Source organism: Aphis gossypii, unplaced genomic scaffold, assembly GCF_020184175.1.
Source record: "Aphis gossypii isolate Hap1 unplaced genomic scaffold, ASM2018417v2 Contig00585, whole genome shotgun sequence".
In the NCBI taxonomy this organism is placed as follows: Eukaryota; Metazoa; Arthropoda; class Insecta; order Hemiptera; family Aphididae; genus Aphis; species Aphis gossypii.
The window spans coordinates 107297-123546 of record NW_026083179.1 but is presented as its reverse complement, the minus strand read 5'-3'; the positions used below and the strand labels follow the sequence as shown (position 1 = coordinate 123546).

Below are 16250 nucleotides of genomic sequence, written 5' to 3'. Positions count from 1 at the left end.
AACATTGACTACCACGCATATGGCACGATTATTATAATATTATTCTTTATAATTCTGACGTATGATGGCCATTTATCTACTTTGTGATATGGAGTTCGGCTTCTTAATCATCACGGTCTTATTAGATATCTTCTAAGACCGTGTTAATCATAATGCGTCAGACTCAGACTTAATGAGTTAGCTATCTAATAGTCTATATATCCGTGATTTAGACCGATGTGTTGCAAACACAAGACATTGCGAAAATAGTTTTATCATATATGTGGAATGTGGACCTTTAGGTATAAGTTTAAACCGTTCATGGTAAAAATTTTTATGGGGAAATATAGATAAGATTTAGGGAATTTTTTACAACAAATCTACGGAAATTTAAATTTTTGAGTTGGTAACACTGATTATGTAGTTCACTATAGAAATTTGAAACAGGCCATCGTTAATGGATTAAAAGTGAAAAAAGTTCATAGGATTCTGCGTTTTTCGCAATCTCGTTGGATGGCACCATATATAAATTTATGTACAAATATGAGGGTTAAGTCAAAGAATGAGTTTGAACGACAATTCTGGAAACTGTTAGTGAATAGTGTCTATGGAAAATGTATGGAAAATGTAAGAAAACGTATGTCAATGTTTCTAGTATCTAACGAAAAAAAAGCACATCGATTAATGTCGAAAACAACATTTAAAGATCGAACTATATACACAAAAAATGTAATGGCTATTCATATGAATAAGGAAAAAATTAAATTTGATAAGCCTATTTATGTAGGATTTGCAATATTGGATATTTCAAAGTCGATAATGTATGATTTTCATTATAATGTAATGAAAATATGTATAGAAATAAAATTAACATTGTGTATTCAGATACTGATTCGTTAGTTTACGAAATAAGAACTTCTAACTTTTTCGATGACATAAAACGAAAATTATTTTCTTACTTTGATACTTCAAATTATCCGAAAAATCACTATTGTTCTAGTGATCGTAGAAAAAATCAACCAGGTTATTTTAAAGACGAATTAAAATCTGAAATCTTATTAGAATTTATTACTTTACGTCCTAAACTCTATGCATATAAAACAAATAAAGATGAAGTAAAAAGAGCTAAGGGTGTTAAAAAATATGTTATTAATAATCACATGAAGTTTGACGAATATTTAAATATATTAAATGCATATATCAATAATTCAGCTAGTCAACAATTATGTAAATCTATGAATTTTATACAATCAAAACACCATTTTGTTTATTCTAAATCTATAGATAAAATTGCTCTTAGTGCGAATGACGATAAAAGGATTATTATGCGTGATGGTATTAATACTATTGCATATGGTCACTATCGTTTAAAAAAATATTTTATTTTATTTTTTTTAATTATGTAAAATTGATATAGTATTCAATAAAAATAATAATATTAATAAAATAAAATATAGGATAAATACAATTTAAAAAAAAACAAAAAACGTTATTTATTCATTATTTTTATTTTTATTACTAAAATGCATGTTTAAACAATTAGCTAAACAGTATAACATTTAATTTTTCAGAATGAACAAACCTAGAATATTCGTTCAAAACCTATAATTCCAAATTAGAAATCGATATTGAAAATCTGAGTGAACTCTATTTTATTTTAGACAAAGTTTTACATCGATTGCCAGATTAGTAGGGATATGGTAATAAAAAAATTAACGGATTTAATTTAATTATAACATTCGGTAATCAATTAAAAAATAAATTAACATAAAAATGAAATAGATCCAAACATTGTAATAATAAAATGGTTTATACAATTAAAATATTAAATATTGATAGATACATTTCGTTTATTTACTATTTTAAAGTATCGTTTACATCAATCCACGAATTATGACTGTTGTTAAAACCTAACCATTTAACATATAATTTGTTTTTATTTTTTTTTATAATACGTTCAATGAGAAAGGTGTCGGGAAAAAATGTTTTTTTTAATTCTTGTGTATAAAAACAGCCTAATATTATATTATTTGAACTATCTTTTAGTTGATAAGTTAATGGATCTGTATTTAAAATTTTAGAAATAGTGAACACTTCTGTTGACCAATTTGGTGTATAACCTTTACTGAAATTATGTTTATACTTAGATATTCTTACTTTGTCATTAATTTTAAATTTAAGTTTATTTGATGTATTAATTTGTAATGTTTTTCTTTTAATTGTAACCGGGTTGATCCGAGCTTCGTGTGGTGAACATTTTATTGTTGAATGTTTTGTATTATTATAATTATATACTAATTTAAAAATTGAATTTATCCAATTCCATGAACCTGATGATGTAAAATATTTGTAAATTTTATTTTTTATTGTTCTTATAACGCGTTCAACCATACCAGCCTTTATACTGCTGTATGTTGAATAATGTCTAATATGATACTTATTCATTATACTTTGAAATTCATTATTGTAAAATTCTGTTCCGTTATCTGCAGTGTTGCCAGGTTTGGACAAGGGGATAATCGTACAATATCTTCGAAATTATCGTATTTCACTTGAAATTATCGTATAAAAAAAAAAAAAAAAAAGATGATTGTACAGTAAAATCATAGATAATACATAATATGTATATTATGTATTATAACTATAATCTATGAGTAAAACTTAAAATTAATAAAAACTAAATGTATAAACTAGCTGGATTGTCGTTACTTTATTTTATATTTTACAATATTTAATAAACACTAAACGCAATTACGCAAGTCACTAATCAAATAATAATAAATCGCATATAATACACAAGCCACAAATAAAATAATAATACATTTTCCAAAATACGACAAAAGTCAATACATTACGTATATTATGTTGTATACACAAAATACTCAATACACGAGTCATAAAATATATAATAATAAAAATACATTTTTCATAATACGACAAAAGTCAATCCATAATATCAAAAACAATTTCATTAGTGTTCAATTCATCGTTCGGAAAATCATACATATCATTAGTCAAGCAAGCATACATTTTTTTAGTTGGTTCGAATTTAACACAAGTAGTGGTTTTTACACATTCACTTGTGTTTATCAAACCATTTATTGTTTTTGTCATAAGTTTATTTCTTAATTTGGTTTTTATTAGATTTACTTTAGAAAATAATCGTTCACAAACACAATTCGACTGTGGTAACGATAAAACGTTAAGAACAAACTCTGCCAGATTAGGAAAAAGCTTCTCCCCATTTTCTTCGTACAAAAAAATTTCTAACCAAAACATGTCAACATTTTTATTTTTATGAATATTAATTATTTCTGGATCAAAGTATGAATTTAATTTTCGCCATTCATCATCAATCAATTGCATTTGATTTGTATCATTACATATTCTTGGAAATAAAATTATAAAATTTAGCAGAGTATTAGAATGTTGTTGACTAAATATATGTTTAGGTGAAATATAATATAATGAAGATAAGACTTGATCATTAAAATCAAACCGTAATTTAATTTCTATGCAAAGTTCTATCAAAAACAATCTACATCGCCTTAACACATCAACTAGCATTTGTTCATTAATATTTTTATTTTGTGTTAATACAAACATTGATGCACTTAAATAAATACTGTTGAGTGGTAAATACTGAGTTTCGTCTTTAGGATCTACTGTAAATGGATTTGGAGTTTTCTTAATAAATGAAAAAATTATATCTTTATAGAGTTCAGACATTTGTGTGTGTACAGAATGAATAACTGTTTTATCACTTTGGAATAATTTGTTTAAAGATGTTATTTTAGGTAGAATATAATTTAAAAATGTATAGTACATAAAGAGTGAAGGGTCATGTAAACGATGATAAATGTTTTCTGCCATTTTTAGCCTATCATCTTTATGATTTTTGGCAAAATACTTTTTTAAAGCCTCCCATTGTTCAATACTACGTGATACTGCCATACCAAGAGATAACCATCGGGTCTGGGCTGGTCGTAACATTTTATGGGGCTCTAACTCACAAATATCTTGAAATTCTTTGAACTGTGATATACGTTTGCAGCTTGCTTTAAAGTAATTAAATACATCACGTACTAGATCTTCACAGTCTCTAGGAAGTGTTTTACAAGCTGCACTAGCGACGAGATGTAGGCTATGGCAAATACATTTTTGTAGAAAGATACCTATGAAAATACAATATTTATATTTTAATTTCGATAAGAATAAATTAAAGTTTATAAATTACCTGGAAATTGTTCTTTTAATTTTGCAGAAACCGAATTATGCTCTCCAAACATGGTATTACAACCATCAGCCGCAAAACCTAAATTTGTATGTCTATGTACTCGTATAACTGTGCATGTATAAAATAAACGAATCGAAAAAAAAAGTCCCCGTAACAAAAGTAATTTTTTTAATTTTAATTTTTACCACTTTTACACTTTTTTTTTTACCGGGACTTTTAATTTACTTTGTAAATAATATTTGCTTACCAATTATATTATCCATTGGAATTTTATTTTCAATAAAAGAATTCAATAGAGTGTTGTATAATATTTCAGCTGTTGCACCTTTCTTCGCACTTTCTGGGTCCGTGAATAATTGAACTAATTCCCAAAATTTTGTTTCTAGTTTATTATTTTCCAAATCATAATATTTAACACAAATTGCCATATTTTTAACTGTTCCTACATCCGTACTTTCATCGATAATAACACTAAATTTGTATTTCATTAATTTACTAGCTAAATCTTCATGATAACATTTTCCAATAACGTTTTTTGTAATTGCGGTTGCTTTAGTAAGCCCGATACTTAAACCTTTTGCTATATCTGAATCAGAAAATGCTTCTTGACATAATTTACTTAAATGGTCTATACTATTTAATGATAAATTATGTTCAGCTATAAACCCACATAATAACATTTCCGCTCTATTGATTTTTTCTTGAATTTTAATGTTTTTCGAATCAAAATAATTATTAATCGGAGTCTTTACATTTTTGATTGAACGAGCAGATAATTTATGTTTTTGTGAGATTTTATGTTTTTTTAAAACAGTTAATTCTGCTGTTAACTCAATAACACAAATTTTACATTTTGCTCTAAGTGGTTCACCTATAACTGGAGTGAGCCAATCTTTAAAATCTTGATGATTCATCCATTCTGAACGAAATTTTTGTTTTTTGTGTGTTTTATTGTGAGATTTCGAACCTTCATTTCTTAAGCGTTTGGTTTTCTCGGGGGTCCTATCCCTTAAATCACTGTCTTCAAAGTCGCTCATACTTATAGAATTTCACGGTTATGTCACAGTACACACAAACACTACTACACTATTCACTAGTGCACTAAATTTTTGAACGTCTAGATAAATTACAAAGACAATATCTGGTCGTGCGATAATCCGGTGATTTTTTCGCTATAATAATATAATACAATTATTATCGTCAACAATAAATGGATTGAGTTGAATGAACCGATTAGATATTTTATTTTATTTCTATTGTTATTGACTTATTGTATCAGTTAGTCGTATTATTGTGCTGTATTAAATGTTTTTTTTTTTTACTTTACTTGAAATAAACAATCTATACCTTAGGAGCACAATAGGTTTATGTGGTTAGTGCGTATAGACTACATAAAATAATTACATTTAAAACATGTATGATTATAATATAATTAAAATGCATATATATAATGCATGATACATAATAATTAAATAATACATGTTCAATTAAAAATATAACCGAAATTCTACTATATATATAAAATAAATAAATAAATTTCTGCCGTACCCTCTATTCAAAAGTTATATTTATAAATTTCAAAATTATCGTATTGAGTACGATCGCCATCCTTTACATCGGTGGGGGATCGCACAGGAGGCAATATTATCGTATGTCCCCACTAGGATCGTACCATCTGGCAACACTGGTTATCTGTTTGTAATAATTTTGGTTGATTTTTTTTTAATATTTTTATTATACCTTTTGTACACTCCTTTGCTGTTTTATTATTTAGTGCTTCTACCCACACATACTTGGTAAATGTATCTATAATAATTAAAATGAATTTAAAACCATTATTTTGTCTAGAATGTGGTTGCATGTCTATTAAATCAGCTTGCCAGAGATCATCTTTAAACCGTGTTACTACGCTTCGTCTAGGAAATATTTTTCTCGCTGGTCCATGTAACTCCTCAGCTAAACTGGTTAAGATTGTCATTATACTATAATATTTCTCTCGCGTAATTCTTCTAAAATTGATATAATTTCATTATTGACACCAGTATTACCAACATTTTGTGATGATGTTAGAAGATTTAATCTAGTTACTACTTACTAGTTCATTCGGATCGTCATAATAAACTAATTGTGTTTGAGGTATTACATCTTTATATAAACCAGAACCTCTCTTAACCTTTGGGGTTGCAGTAAAATTAAACATTTTTTCATTCTTTGGATCTGTAGTCATAGAACTGTTTGCTGTTGGACGAAATTCAAATGGATCATTTGGGTATAGTTGTATTATTATGAATATTACTACGTTTAGTGTTAGATCTAGATAAATGATCGGTAATTTGTGCTAAACTTAATCGAGGAGTTCTTGAGTTATTAATTTTATCTATTTCTTCGTTTAATTGCTTTTCCTCATTTTTCATTCTATCGTATACAGGTTTTACAACATTCGTCCATTTATGAAACTTTAAGGTTTTAGGTTTCCCATCTGCTTTTAAATGAGCTCGTGAAGTTTTTAAAATGTCGTAATAAGATTCCATATCTTGTAGAGTTGTATTTTTTGGTTCTTTCTCACATAGTAAAGACCATAGTCCTTCAGTCCATGGATAGTATTTATTAAATAACTGTAAGTTACCATGACTAAAAGTTACAGAGTAGCCTCCTATTTTATATGAATCACTGGCTTTATCATAATACATACCATATGATTTATCATATCGTTTTGATGTAGGACGTTTATTGAAAAAATTTGAAAATGATGAATTTAATTCGTTATCATTATCATCATCACTAACGTCTGAAGTTTCCGGTTTTATTTCATCAGCCGGTTGTGTATTCTTTTCTGTTTGGTTGCTCAATGGTTCTATTATTGGTTTAAATGCTTCACGAAAATAGTTGTCGGAATCTATGATACCACGTTTCATTTCCATTATTTTTCGTTTTATATTTTTTTTTGAGGTTATTAAATTTTCCAATAAAACTTTTTCTTTAATCATTTCAAATAATAATGTGAATATAACTGTATCGTATGACTATTGACAACACAATGTATATAATTTCAGTTATACTTTATATTTATATTTATACTTACATTTATTTTATTTTAATAAAAGTATGAAAACCACATCTATATCTTCCTTCATTCATTTCCCGAGTTTTATCAATAACCATAAACCCATAATCACTATGATTCAACATAAATGGGAAATTTTCCGAAATTCAATGAAATCCATATCTGTAGACGAATGATCATTGAATATATTTCGTAAATTTGTATCGTCTTGTTTTAGTATTATTAAAAAAATTGAGTTATCTCTTACTAACTGTTTTGGTATTTTAGAATATGTTTGTGCTAAATAAAATACTGAACTAGCACCTGAATGTCTACAAATTGAGAAGTATTCTCTGATTACTGACTGCGGACCACATATAACGTCATCAAAAATTATAATGGAATTTTTTTTAGTTAAGTTTGGTTTTATAACTTTATCAGCACTTGTAAAAATGAAAAAATTAACACCTTTTATATCATCTATTATTTTTTTTAACAAAACATATTTTTCTTGATTTGAGGTTTTAGAGTATAGATAAATATTTTAAAATCTTAACCCGTTTTCATGGGTAATTAAATTATACATTATATTTGTTTTTCCTGAACCACTAGGACCAACTAATATAGCACGTATGGTATCAAGTAATAATGATCCATGTTTTGATGATTTTTTTTCTATCTGAACATCAACATTTGTAATATCTAATTTATCTTTCTGCTCAATCAAGTTCATTTTTTCGTATAAATACTTATGCATTTTTACTTTATAATCAGTTATAAATGATACGTTCAACTCATAAGTGTAAATCAGGTAAGACTGGTAAAGGATTTGTAAACTCACTTATAAATAGTCATCCGTTTGAAGCTCGTATTTCAAACTATTAGTATTGTTGACATGGTGCAAAATTAAAAAAAGTGACTAGATTGTGTTGATAAAGGAATAAACCCGTTGGATACTGCATGTTACGATCACGATATTTTGCATGCAACTAGAAAACATTTAGAAGATAGACATAAAGTGTTAGAACTTCGGACTTGGGAAAGATTTAAAGCAAAAGATACACCTAGAAATAGAAAATCGTTGCGTACACCGTAATAAACGCAATGAAAGCTAAAAGAAAAATAGGAATGGGTTGTAAACATAAACGGAAACGTACTACAAAAATAAAAATAAATGGTATAATGTTAGCGAAAAAAAAAACGTTAAAAAAAAAATGTTTGTAAAAGGTTGATTTTAACACCAGGTCAGACAGGTGGTGCAATTCCCTTAATACCTATTTTTGCAGGATTATCAGCACTTGGTAGTTTAATGTCTGGAAGTGCCAGTGTGTATAATGCAATACAAAATTCAAAAAGAAAGAAAGGTAATGGATTATATTTAAATAATAATGGATCAAGGAAAAAAAACTGATGAATACGCTACCTAACAGACCACTAACTTCTAGAGATATTATAAAATACGTTACAAAGTTTAATATCAGTCATTTCCGCGGAGTATTTTCACGTGATAACTTACCTAAAAAACCTCTCGCAATCGAATGTGGTATATTAAACTTAGACGTATCTTCCGGTAATGGAAGTCATTGGGTAGCGTTTTATAAAATTAAAGATAAGGTTGAATATTTTGATAGCTACGGTGATTTACCTCCACCGATTGAACTACAAAACTATTTTAAAGGAAACAAAATTAAATATAACTATACAAATTATCAAGATTTTAATTCATTTAATTGTGGACATTTATGTCTTAATTTTTTACAATGCAAGAATCAGTTACTTTAAGTTTATCTGGTAATACAACCACATTATCTGTACATTATTGTCCACCAATTGATGTATACGATGACTCGGAAATTGCTTTGTTAAATTTGCAAACATATAATACATTTGCAAACATAAACGAAACTAATAACAACTTCGAAATATATTTAGAAAACCCCGATCGTTTACTAAATAATAATAAATTTCCAATCTGCTATATCACACTGAAAAAGGGGTGTTACGATATTAAGGATATTAAAAATCAAATTTTGACCCAAATAGATGACTTTAATAATGATAACGATTACTTTAGAATAAAATCGACAGAGAAAATGACTTTTGATATCGGGATTGATCAAATAGATTTTAGAACAACCATATTCAGTAATGGTATAATACGTTTTAACGTAAAGAACAGTATAGGACCTTTATTGGGGTTTGAAAAAAAAAGTTATGAACCACACAATATGCACATTGAGGGTCATCGATCACAGAAAGTGACAAATTTAATCAGTGTTAACTCAATAAAAGTAATGTGTAATATAGCTCAAGGTTCATTCAACAACCACATGTCAAGTCATTCAATTTATGAGTTTTCCCCTAGTGAGAACATAGGGTCTAAGCTGATTCAAACACCAAATAACCTAATATATTACAAATTAAATAAAACAAATATCGATTCAATAACTATACAATTAGTTGATCAAGATCATAATCCGATAAACAATTTAGGTGAGAAATTAGTAATCAATCTACATATTAAACGTTACGGATCTTAATATGGGATTAAAATTTAATATAAGCCCATTACATAAAATAAATCTTGTTAGTCAAAAGACTAAAGCGGTACCGGTAACATCGAATAAAGTAAAAAAAATAACAACGAAAAATAAAACAATTTTAAAGGCTTTAGGTTATAAATTAAAGCAGAATGCCTGAAAGTGATATTTTAGATATAAGTTCGCCGTTTGAAACCGATTCTAAAATTACGAAAATCGAATATCATTCATATACACCGTATACAACTTCATTTAATAATAGTGATGAAATACGTATATCAATTCAACAAACAGATGTTTATCCATATCTGAATGAAAGCTTTATATATTTAGAAGGTCAAGTATCAGATGCTGGAAAAGTAAAACTTACTAATAACGGTTTTTCCTATCTCTTTGATCAAATACGACTTGAAATCAATAGAATAGAAGTAGATAGAACACGTGTACTTGGTATTACCAGTTCGTTAAAAGGTTATCTATCAGGTACACCTGATAATTATAGTTGTTATGAAAATGCTGGTTGGATTTTTAAAAATAGTTCAAACTCAGCAAATAATAATGGAGAATTTAGTGCATGCATTCCGTTGAAATATTGGTTAGGTCTATTTGAAGACTTTAAAAAGATATTAGTTAATTCTAGATTAGAACTAATATTAACTCGAAGTCATAACGATTTAAACGCTCTAAAGGTAATAACCAGTGCAAGTAAAAATTCTGAAAAAGTTGATTTGAATAAAATAGTTTGGAAGGTTCCACATATTACTGTTGATGATGAAGAAAGGTTAAAATTATTAAAACTTATTGAAAAAGAAAAAAGTTTGTTTATCCCGTTCAGATCTTTTGAAACTTTTGAATATCCTGAACTCGGAACCACAAAAAAAGTAGTGTGGAACTTGAAGACAGCATCAAAATTAGAAAAACCACGATTTATCATAATTGGATTACAAAAAGGACGTAAAAATTCGTTAGAAAAAGATTGTAGTATATTTGATCACTGTAATATAACAAACGTTAAAGTATTTCTTAACTCAATAGCTTATCCATATGATAATTTGAATTTAGATTTTACGAAAAATAATTTCACCTTATTATATGATATGTATACATCGTTTCAAGAATCGTACTATGAAAAAAATATACGAAACCCCTTATTAAGTCCCTCTACTTTTCTATCGAACGCACCAATTGTAGTTATCGATACTTCAAAACAGAACGATTCGGCTACAGCATCATCAGTAGATGTGCAATTGGAAATTGAAGCATCGGAATCTCTTACACGTGTAACTGCTTATTGTTTATTAATTCATGATCGCATTGTTGAATATGTACTTTTTACTAGAGAAGTAAGAAAACTAGTGTGAATAATATTAAAAACTGATTTATTTAAAATACTTGATGTTAAATACTATTAATTAATTTAAAATAAATAAACAAAATGATAATAAAAAAAATGATTTTATTTATTTCAGAAATTTAAACGAAAATGATTCGTTTAACTAATAACTAATCATGTTTTATTTTCAGTAAAAGTAATAGGGAGATTTTTTATACTGAAAGAAGGACATTCCGCTTTAAACATTTTTTGTGTCCCTATAAAAATGGAGCCAAACGCCTCATGGTTTCCCTGAAACAACGTGGGGCGACTGACTCCATTTAACAGCGGGAATTTCTTACACTGCAAGGGGACAATACCTCCTCAAACTTTTTTCATCTCCGCTGAAAAATGGAGCCAGACGCCCCATATTTATACTAAGTAATGGTTAGAAAAACCATGGGGCGTCTGGCTCCATTTTACAGCGGAAATTTCTTACACTGCAAGGGAACAATACCTCCTCAAACTTTTTTCATCTCCGCTGAAAAATGGAGCCAGACGCCCCATATTTATACTACTATTGGATTTTAATATTTCAATATGCGACAAAATAAATAATATGGTTTGTATACTTAGTACCTACTTATTTTAAGTGAAATATTATTCAAGTAATTAGGTTTTTATTGTATTTTTTTAGATACCTTATCAACTAAATTTGAAAGAAGTGTAAACAATTGAATCCAACCAAAATTCCAGAGGATAACTATTACCAACCATTTTATATGTATATAAAACTAAAAATTGTAAATGAAAAAAATGTATTGTAATTTGTATAACATTCCATACTTAAATTTAAATAAGGTTACAGCATCAATCATTTAAATTTTAATCCTAAAAGATAATTCTGAAATATTATAGCTTGCTGGTGCATTGATTAGTAAAAATAGAAATTTAAGTATTGTAAAATAATATAAGTAAATATTCTAGTATAAATCAAATAAATAATTTAAAAAAAAATCTTTTGGTACCTATCTAAAATCTATGATTAATTATTATATTTAGATTGCTACTAAGTATTTGTTTTTATCATGCATGATGAATTTCAATATAAAGTATTAAAAGAACATATAATGTATTTTAATTTTAAATTGTATTGTTTTACATAGTGAGATGCCAAATACTCACATTAGATATTTTGTAAAGGCAGATACAGACTAGAGAAATGGGGGGAGGCAAAGATATTTATGAAGTTAAATATTAAAAAAAAAAAAGGTTGTCTATTAGCAGCCATTGCATTGCCCCTGTAGTAAACCGACATAGTCACTTTACTAGCACATAATCGTTTTACTATTTATGATAGTTAAACACATAGTACAATAATTTATTGGCTTGTTGTTTACGCATGTAGAAATATGGAATAGGTGAACCAGTTTACAATTCTACGAAATTATTAGTAAACCATTTATCCGTGCAAAATAATAGTACAACAGTAAATTACAATTTTGACAAGTTACTATCCCAACATAATTTCGGCTTCCTTGATCCACTTCCATTCTTTACCGAGCAATCGTCCAGCGGAGATTTTGTATATATACAGGTCTCTACACGCTGTACGATTAGAATTAGTCTACTATCCCAGATCACCGGACTTAGCTTAGTCGTTGGGCCGCGCCCTAACATCGCCGCTTGTACACTAAGTCTAGATCCCAGTCTTAAATTAACTATTTCTCGGGCAGAGTCATTTATACTCTGTCCTCAAATTTATTAAATATTGTTAAACATTAAGTTACAATTATATTTTCTTAACATAATAAACTATACATTATACTAACTCAAATTGTTGTGTTCTACTCATTACTTATCCGAACTCTATCTACTGACGTACGACCGACAAGCGTTCCAGAGAATATTTATATATAATTGTGTGATGAGTGCAGAGCCTACCGCACATGGGGTCACTGCCAGTTAACTACACCCCCTATGCCCTATGCTCTAAGCTTGTATCTGCCTTTTGGTAAATGATGGTGTTGTAGCATATTTATTGTTGAATATTAGAAATAGTTTCTATTAAAGTAATAAATTAAAAGATGTAGCGAGCCTCGGTGTCAGCCGAGAAGCCGATGCGCACAGTGGTGAAAACAAAAAAAACACGTGGGGAAGAAAAATAAAAATAAAAAAAAACACTGCGTTAGGCAATAGTGACGAGTGATCGCCGTGTATTTTAAGTCAACAAGCAAAATAATGTTAATATTTAATAATAATAATGAAACATCTCGCCGTAAGGGGAGCTCAGTAGTGGAACTCAGGGAGTTACCGTTAACTGAGTAAAGTGTGATTATTATTAGTATGAGAACACAAAAGAAAAAAAAAACAAAGTTCCACTGTAGGTAGCGCTGACTAGCACTATAACTCCGGGAGTTACTGTTTAATCGAACAAAATACGAAAAAAATAAAGAACAAATGATATGTGGTATGGCCGTTTGGTTACGGGCGTGGGGTTTTTGGTCCGCGGTGGTTTGTTCGTCGGGACGGTCGAAAAACTAGTGCCGAGACAGTCCGCGGTACCGGCGGTTGACAATTCCAGACGCGCTTATCGCGCGTCGGTGTCGGCCGTCGTCGATTGGCGGTTGGACAGACAGGTGACGGCGCGGGTATCCGCGCAAAGGTCGCTTGTATTCAAGCGACTATTACGAGGGACCGCGTCAAAGATAAACATTTTTTTAGTAAGTAATTACATACCTGCATATAATACATTTTTGATGCACAAATAAGTTCATATTCTACAATAATTTTTTCATAAAATCCAGGCCCTTCATGAATTTCTAATTTATATTAATATTATTAGGGCCACTTTTAAATTTTACTATTGTTTTAGGTCTGGGATTATTAGAGACTTGTTTCTTATTTCTTGAATACATATCATTACTCATATTTTGCATAACTGCATAACGAAAATTTTGGTTCAACTGTATCATCAAGTTAGAAATACATTTTCCATAGACCTAGACTTTAAAATGATGGTAATATTTTATAGTGACTCATAATAATATTAATAGAAATTAGAAATTCAAGATGAGCCTGGTTTTTATGAAAAAATTATTGTAGAATATGAACTTATTTGTGCATCAAAAGTGTATTATATGATTTACATGCAAGTATATAATTTCACTAAAAAGTGTATCAAATACAGGAAATTATAAATGTATGATTGAAAAAAACTGATCAAAATTTAAATAATTCTGTGTCTGCAAATTGTAACTATTTTAAAAATGTAGAACATATTATATTAGATTTTACTAAAAGATGAAAAAAAACATTAACTAGAATTAATATACTATGTATTAAAAAATGTTAATATAGATATTTAATTTAAAATTTGATATGTATGCAAAATATAAATTTTGATAAAAGCTTGGCCCTTGTGACATTAAAATAAGTTGTTTTCTTAAGATGTAATTGTGTTTAAAATAATTTTAACAAAATTTCTTCATTCAAAATGCATGTGCTTATTATTTTTATATGTAATCCTACAATGTTTTGTTATAAAAAAAGAAGAAATTCCAATACATACACATTGAAAAATAGAATAATTTTGATAAAAAATATACATTTTATTTATAATTTAAAAAATGAGTTAACTGTTTTTGTTCAGGCATTTACGTAATCGGGTGATAGCGCAACGAGCATACCGTACATAAGCTATACCGCAGACGAAGTTCAGTTCACGTTCCGTCCACCGGTGTGCGTGCATAGCGGCTAAACTTATAGGTGTGTAAAAGTATCCAACCTTGTTTAAATTTTAAAGCTATAATATAAGAAAAACTTGTAATTCCCCCTCTGACCAAAAAAAAGACCTTTTTACACTTGTATAATATTTTTGTCAACAATAACATAACCAACAATCATTGCCGGCATGTTCCTCGAAATCAAAATGTACACCTACCAAAAACATATTACTCGAAAACTATGTTCACTGCTCTTCCATGTTCGCCTCCAGGGCAGAAACAAACACATGGTACGGTGGTCGCTCAAAGCCAGTCGGCCACTCCACGGCAATATTCAGTTGTACAGGGCCAACTAATAAATATACATAATAAAGAAAAATAAAAATAATAAGAAGAAAAACAACAAAACAAACACAACATACCATAAAACTCATATTATATCGACACGCTTTTAGTCACAGCTTTAATTTCTGGAAATGCAAAAAAGGAGGAAAAATTACAATAAAAAACAGAGTTCATAGAGCGACTTGAAAGAACGCAAAACAGCTACTGAAGTAAAATATTACACAAGCATATCAAGCATATTCCACGTCTACATATTTCAGGCATTACAACTTCATAGCGTCATAATATACTCAACCTGTACAGTCGCAGTAAGCAAAAATTGACGCGCAATGAGAACATTGAGAATACGATCAAATTAAATTATTCATGCACGGAACAGAGGAGTAAAAAATGAGTTCATATTTTTTTGTAATTTCGGGGACTGTTGTATTAGGATTTAATGAATTTCAATAATTAAGCAATAATAAAAAATAGAATTTAAATAAGTTAAGATAACAATTATGAAATATAGTGTTGTTAAACTTTTATATTTTAGTTAGCATAGTAATCAAAACATAGTAGTAAGAAATGTAAATAAAATTTGTTATTAATTGGGTTAAAATAATAATTACGTAATTTAAGGTGTATGAAATGTAAATTAGTATAATAAGAGAATCGATAATTACTCAATTGTAAATTTAGTATATAAGAGATATGGTTAAGGCAGAAAAGGGGTCATTGGTGGTGATCGTGTGACTCGATTACCACTGGATGTCGCGTTCAAATAAAGTATTTCACATCATTTTTGGTTTTACCTTAATTTGGTAAACGTCCGAGTAATCGGAGTATACGAAAAATGAGTGTATATATTTACCGATATTGATAGGTTTATCAAATTTAATAATTTTGTTCTCAAGCTCCACAGCGTTGAGATTATCATTATACCTAGTACAGTGCTTGAATGTAGCCTTATTGATCAACTTCTGCAACCTCCTCTCACACGACACTACCTCCATCTTCATTTGCTTGCGTTTTGATTCCATAGTTTTTCCTGTATAAAGTAAAATTTTAATGTTAAAAATGTTTAAAA

At 28.6% G+C, this 16250-nt stretch overlaps 1 protein-coding gene across 1 annotated transcript; it reads right to left on the bottom strand.

The window, feature by feature from the left end:
* Positions 1-5993: 5993 nt before the first annotated feature.
* Positions 5994-7384, bottom strand: LOC126554732 (uncharacterized). Its single transcript, XM_050209773.1, has 3 exons — positions 6516-7384; positions 6312-6454; positions 5994-6225 (listed from the first exon to the last, which is right to left on the bottom strand). The coding sequence occupies exons 1-3, from the start codon at positions 7201-7203 to the stop codon at positions 6199-6201; spliced, it is 858 nt and encodes a 285-aa protein (XP_050065730.1). The 5' UTR covers positions 7204-7384; the 3' UTR covers positions 5994-6198.
* Between the last annotated feature and the right edge of the window lie 8866 nt (positions 7385-16250).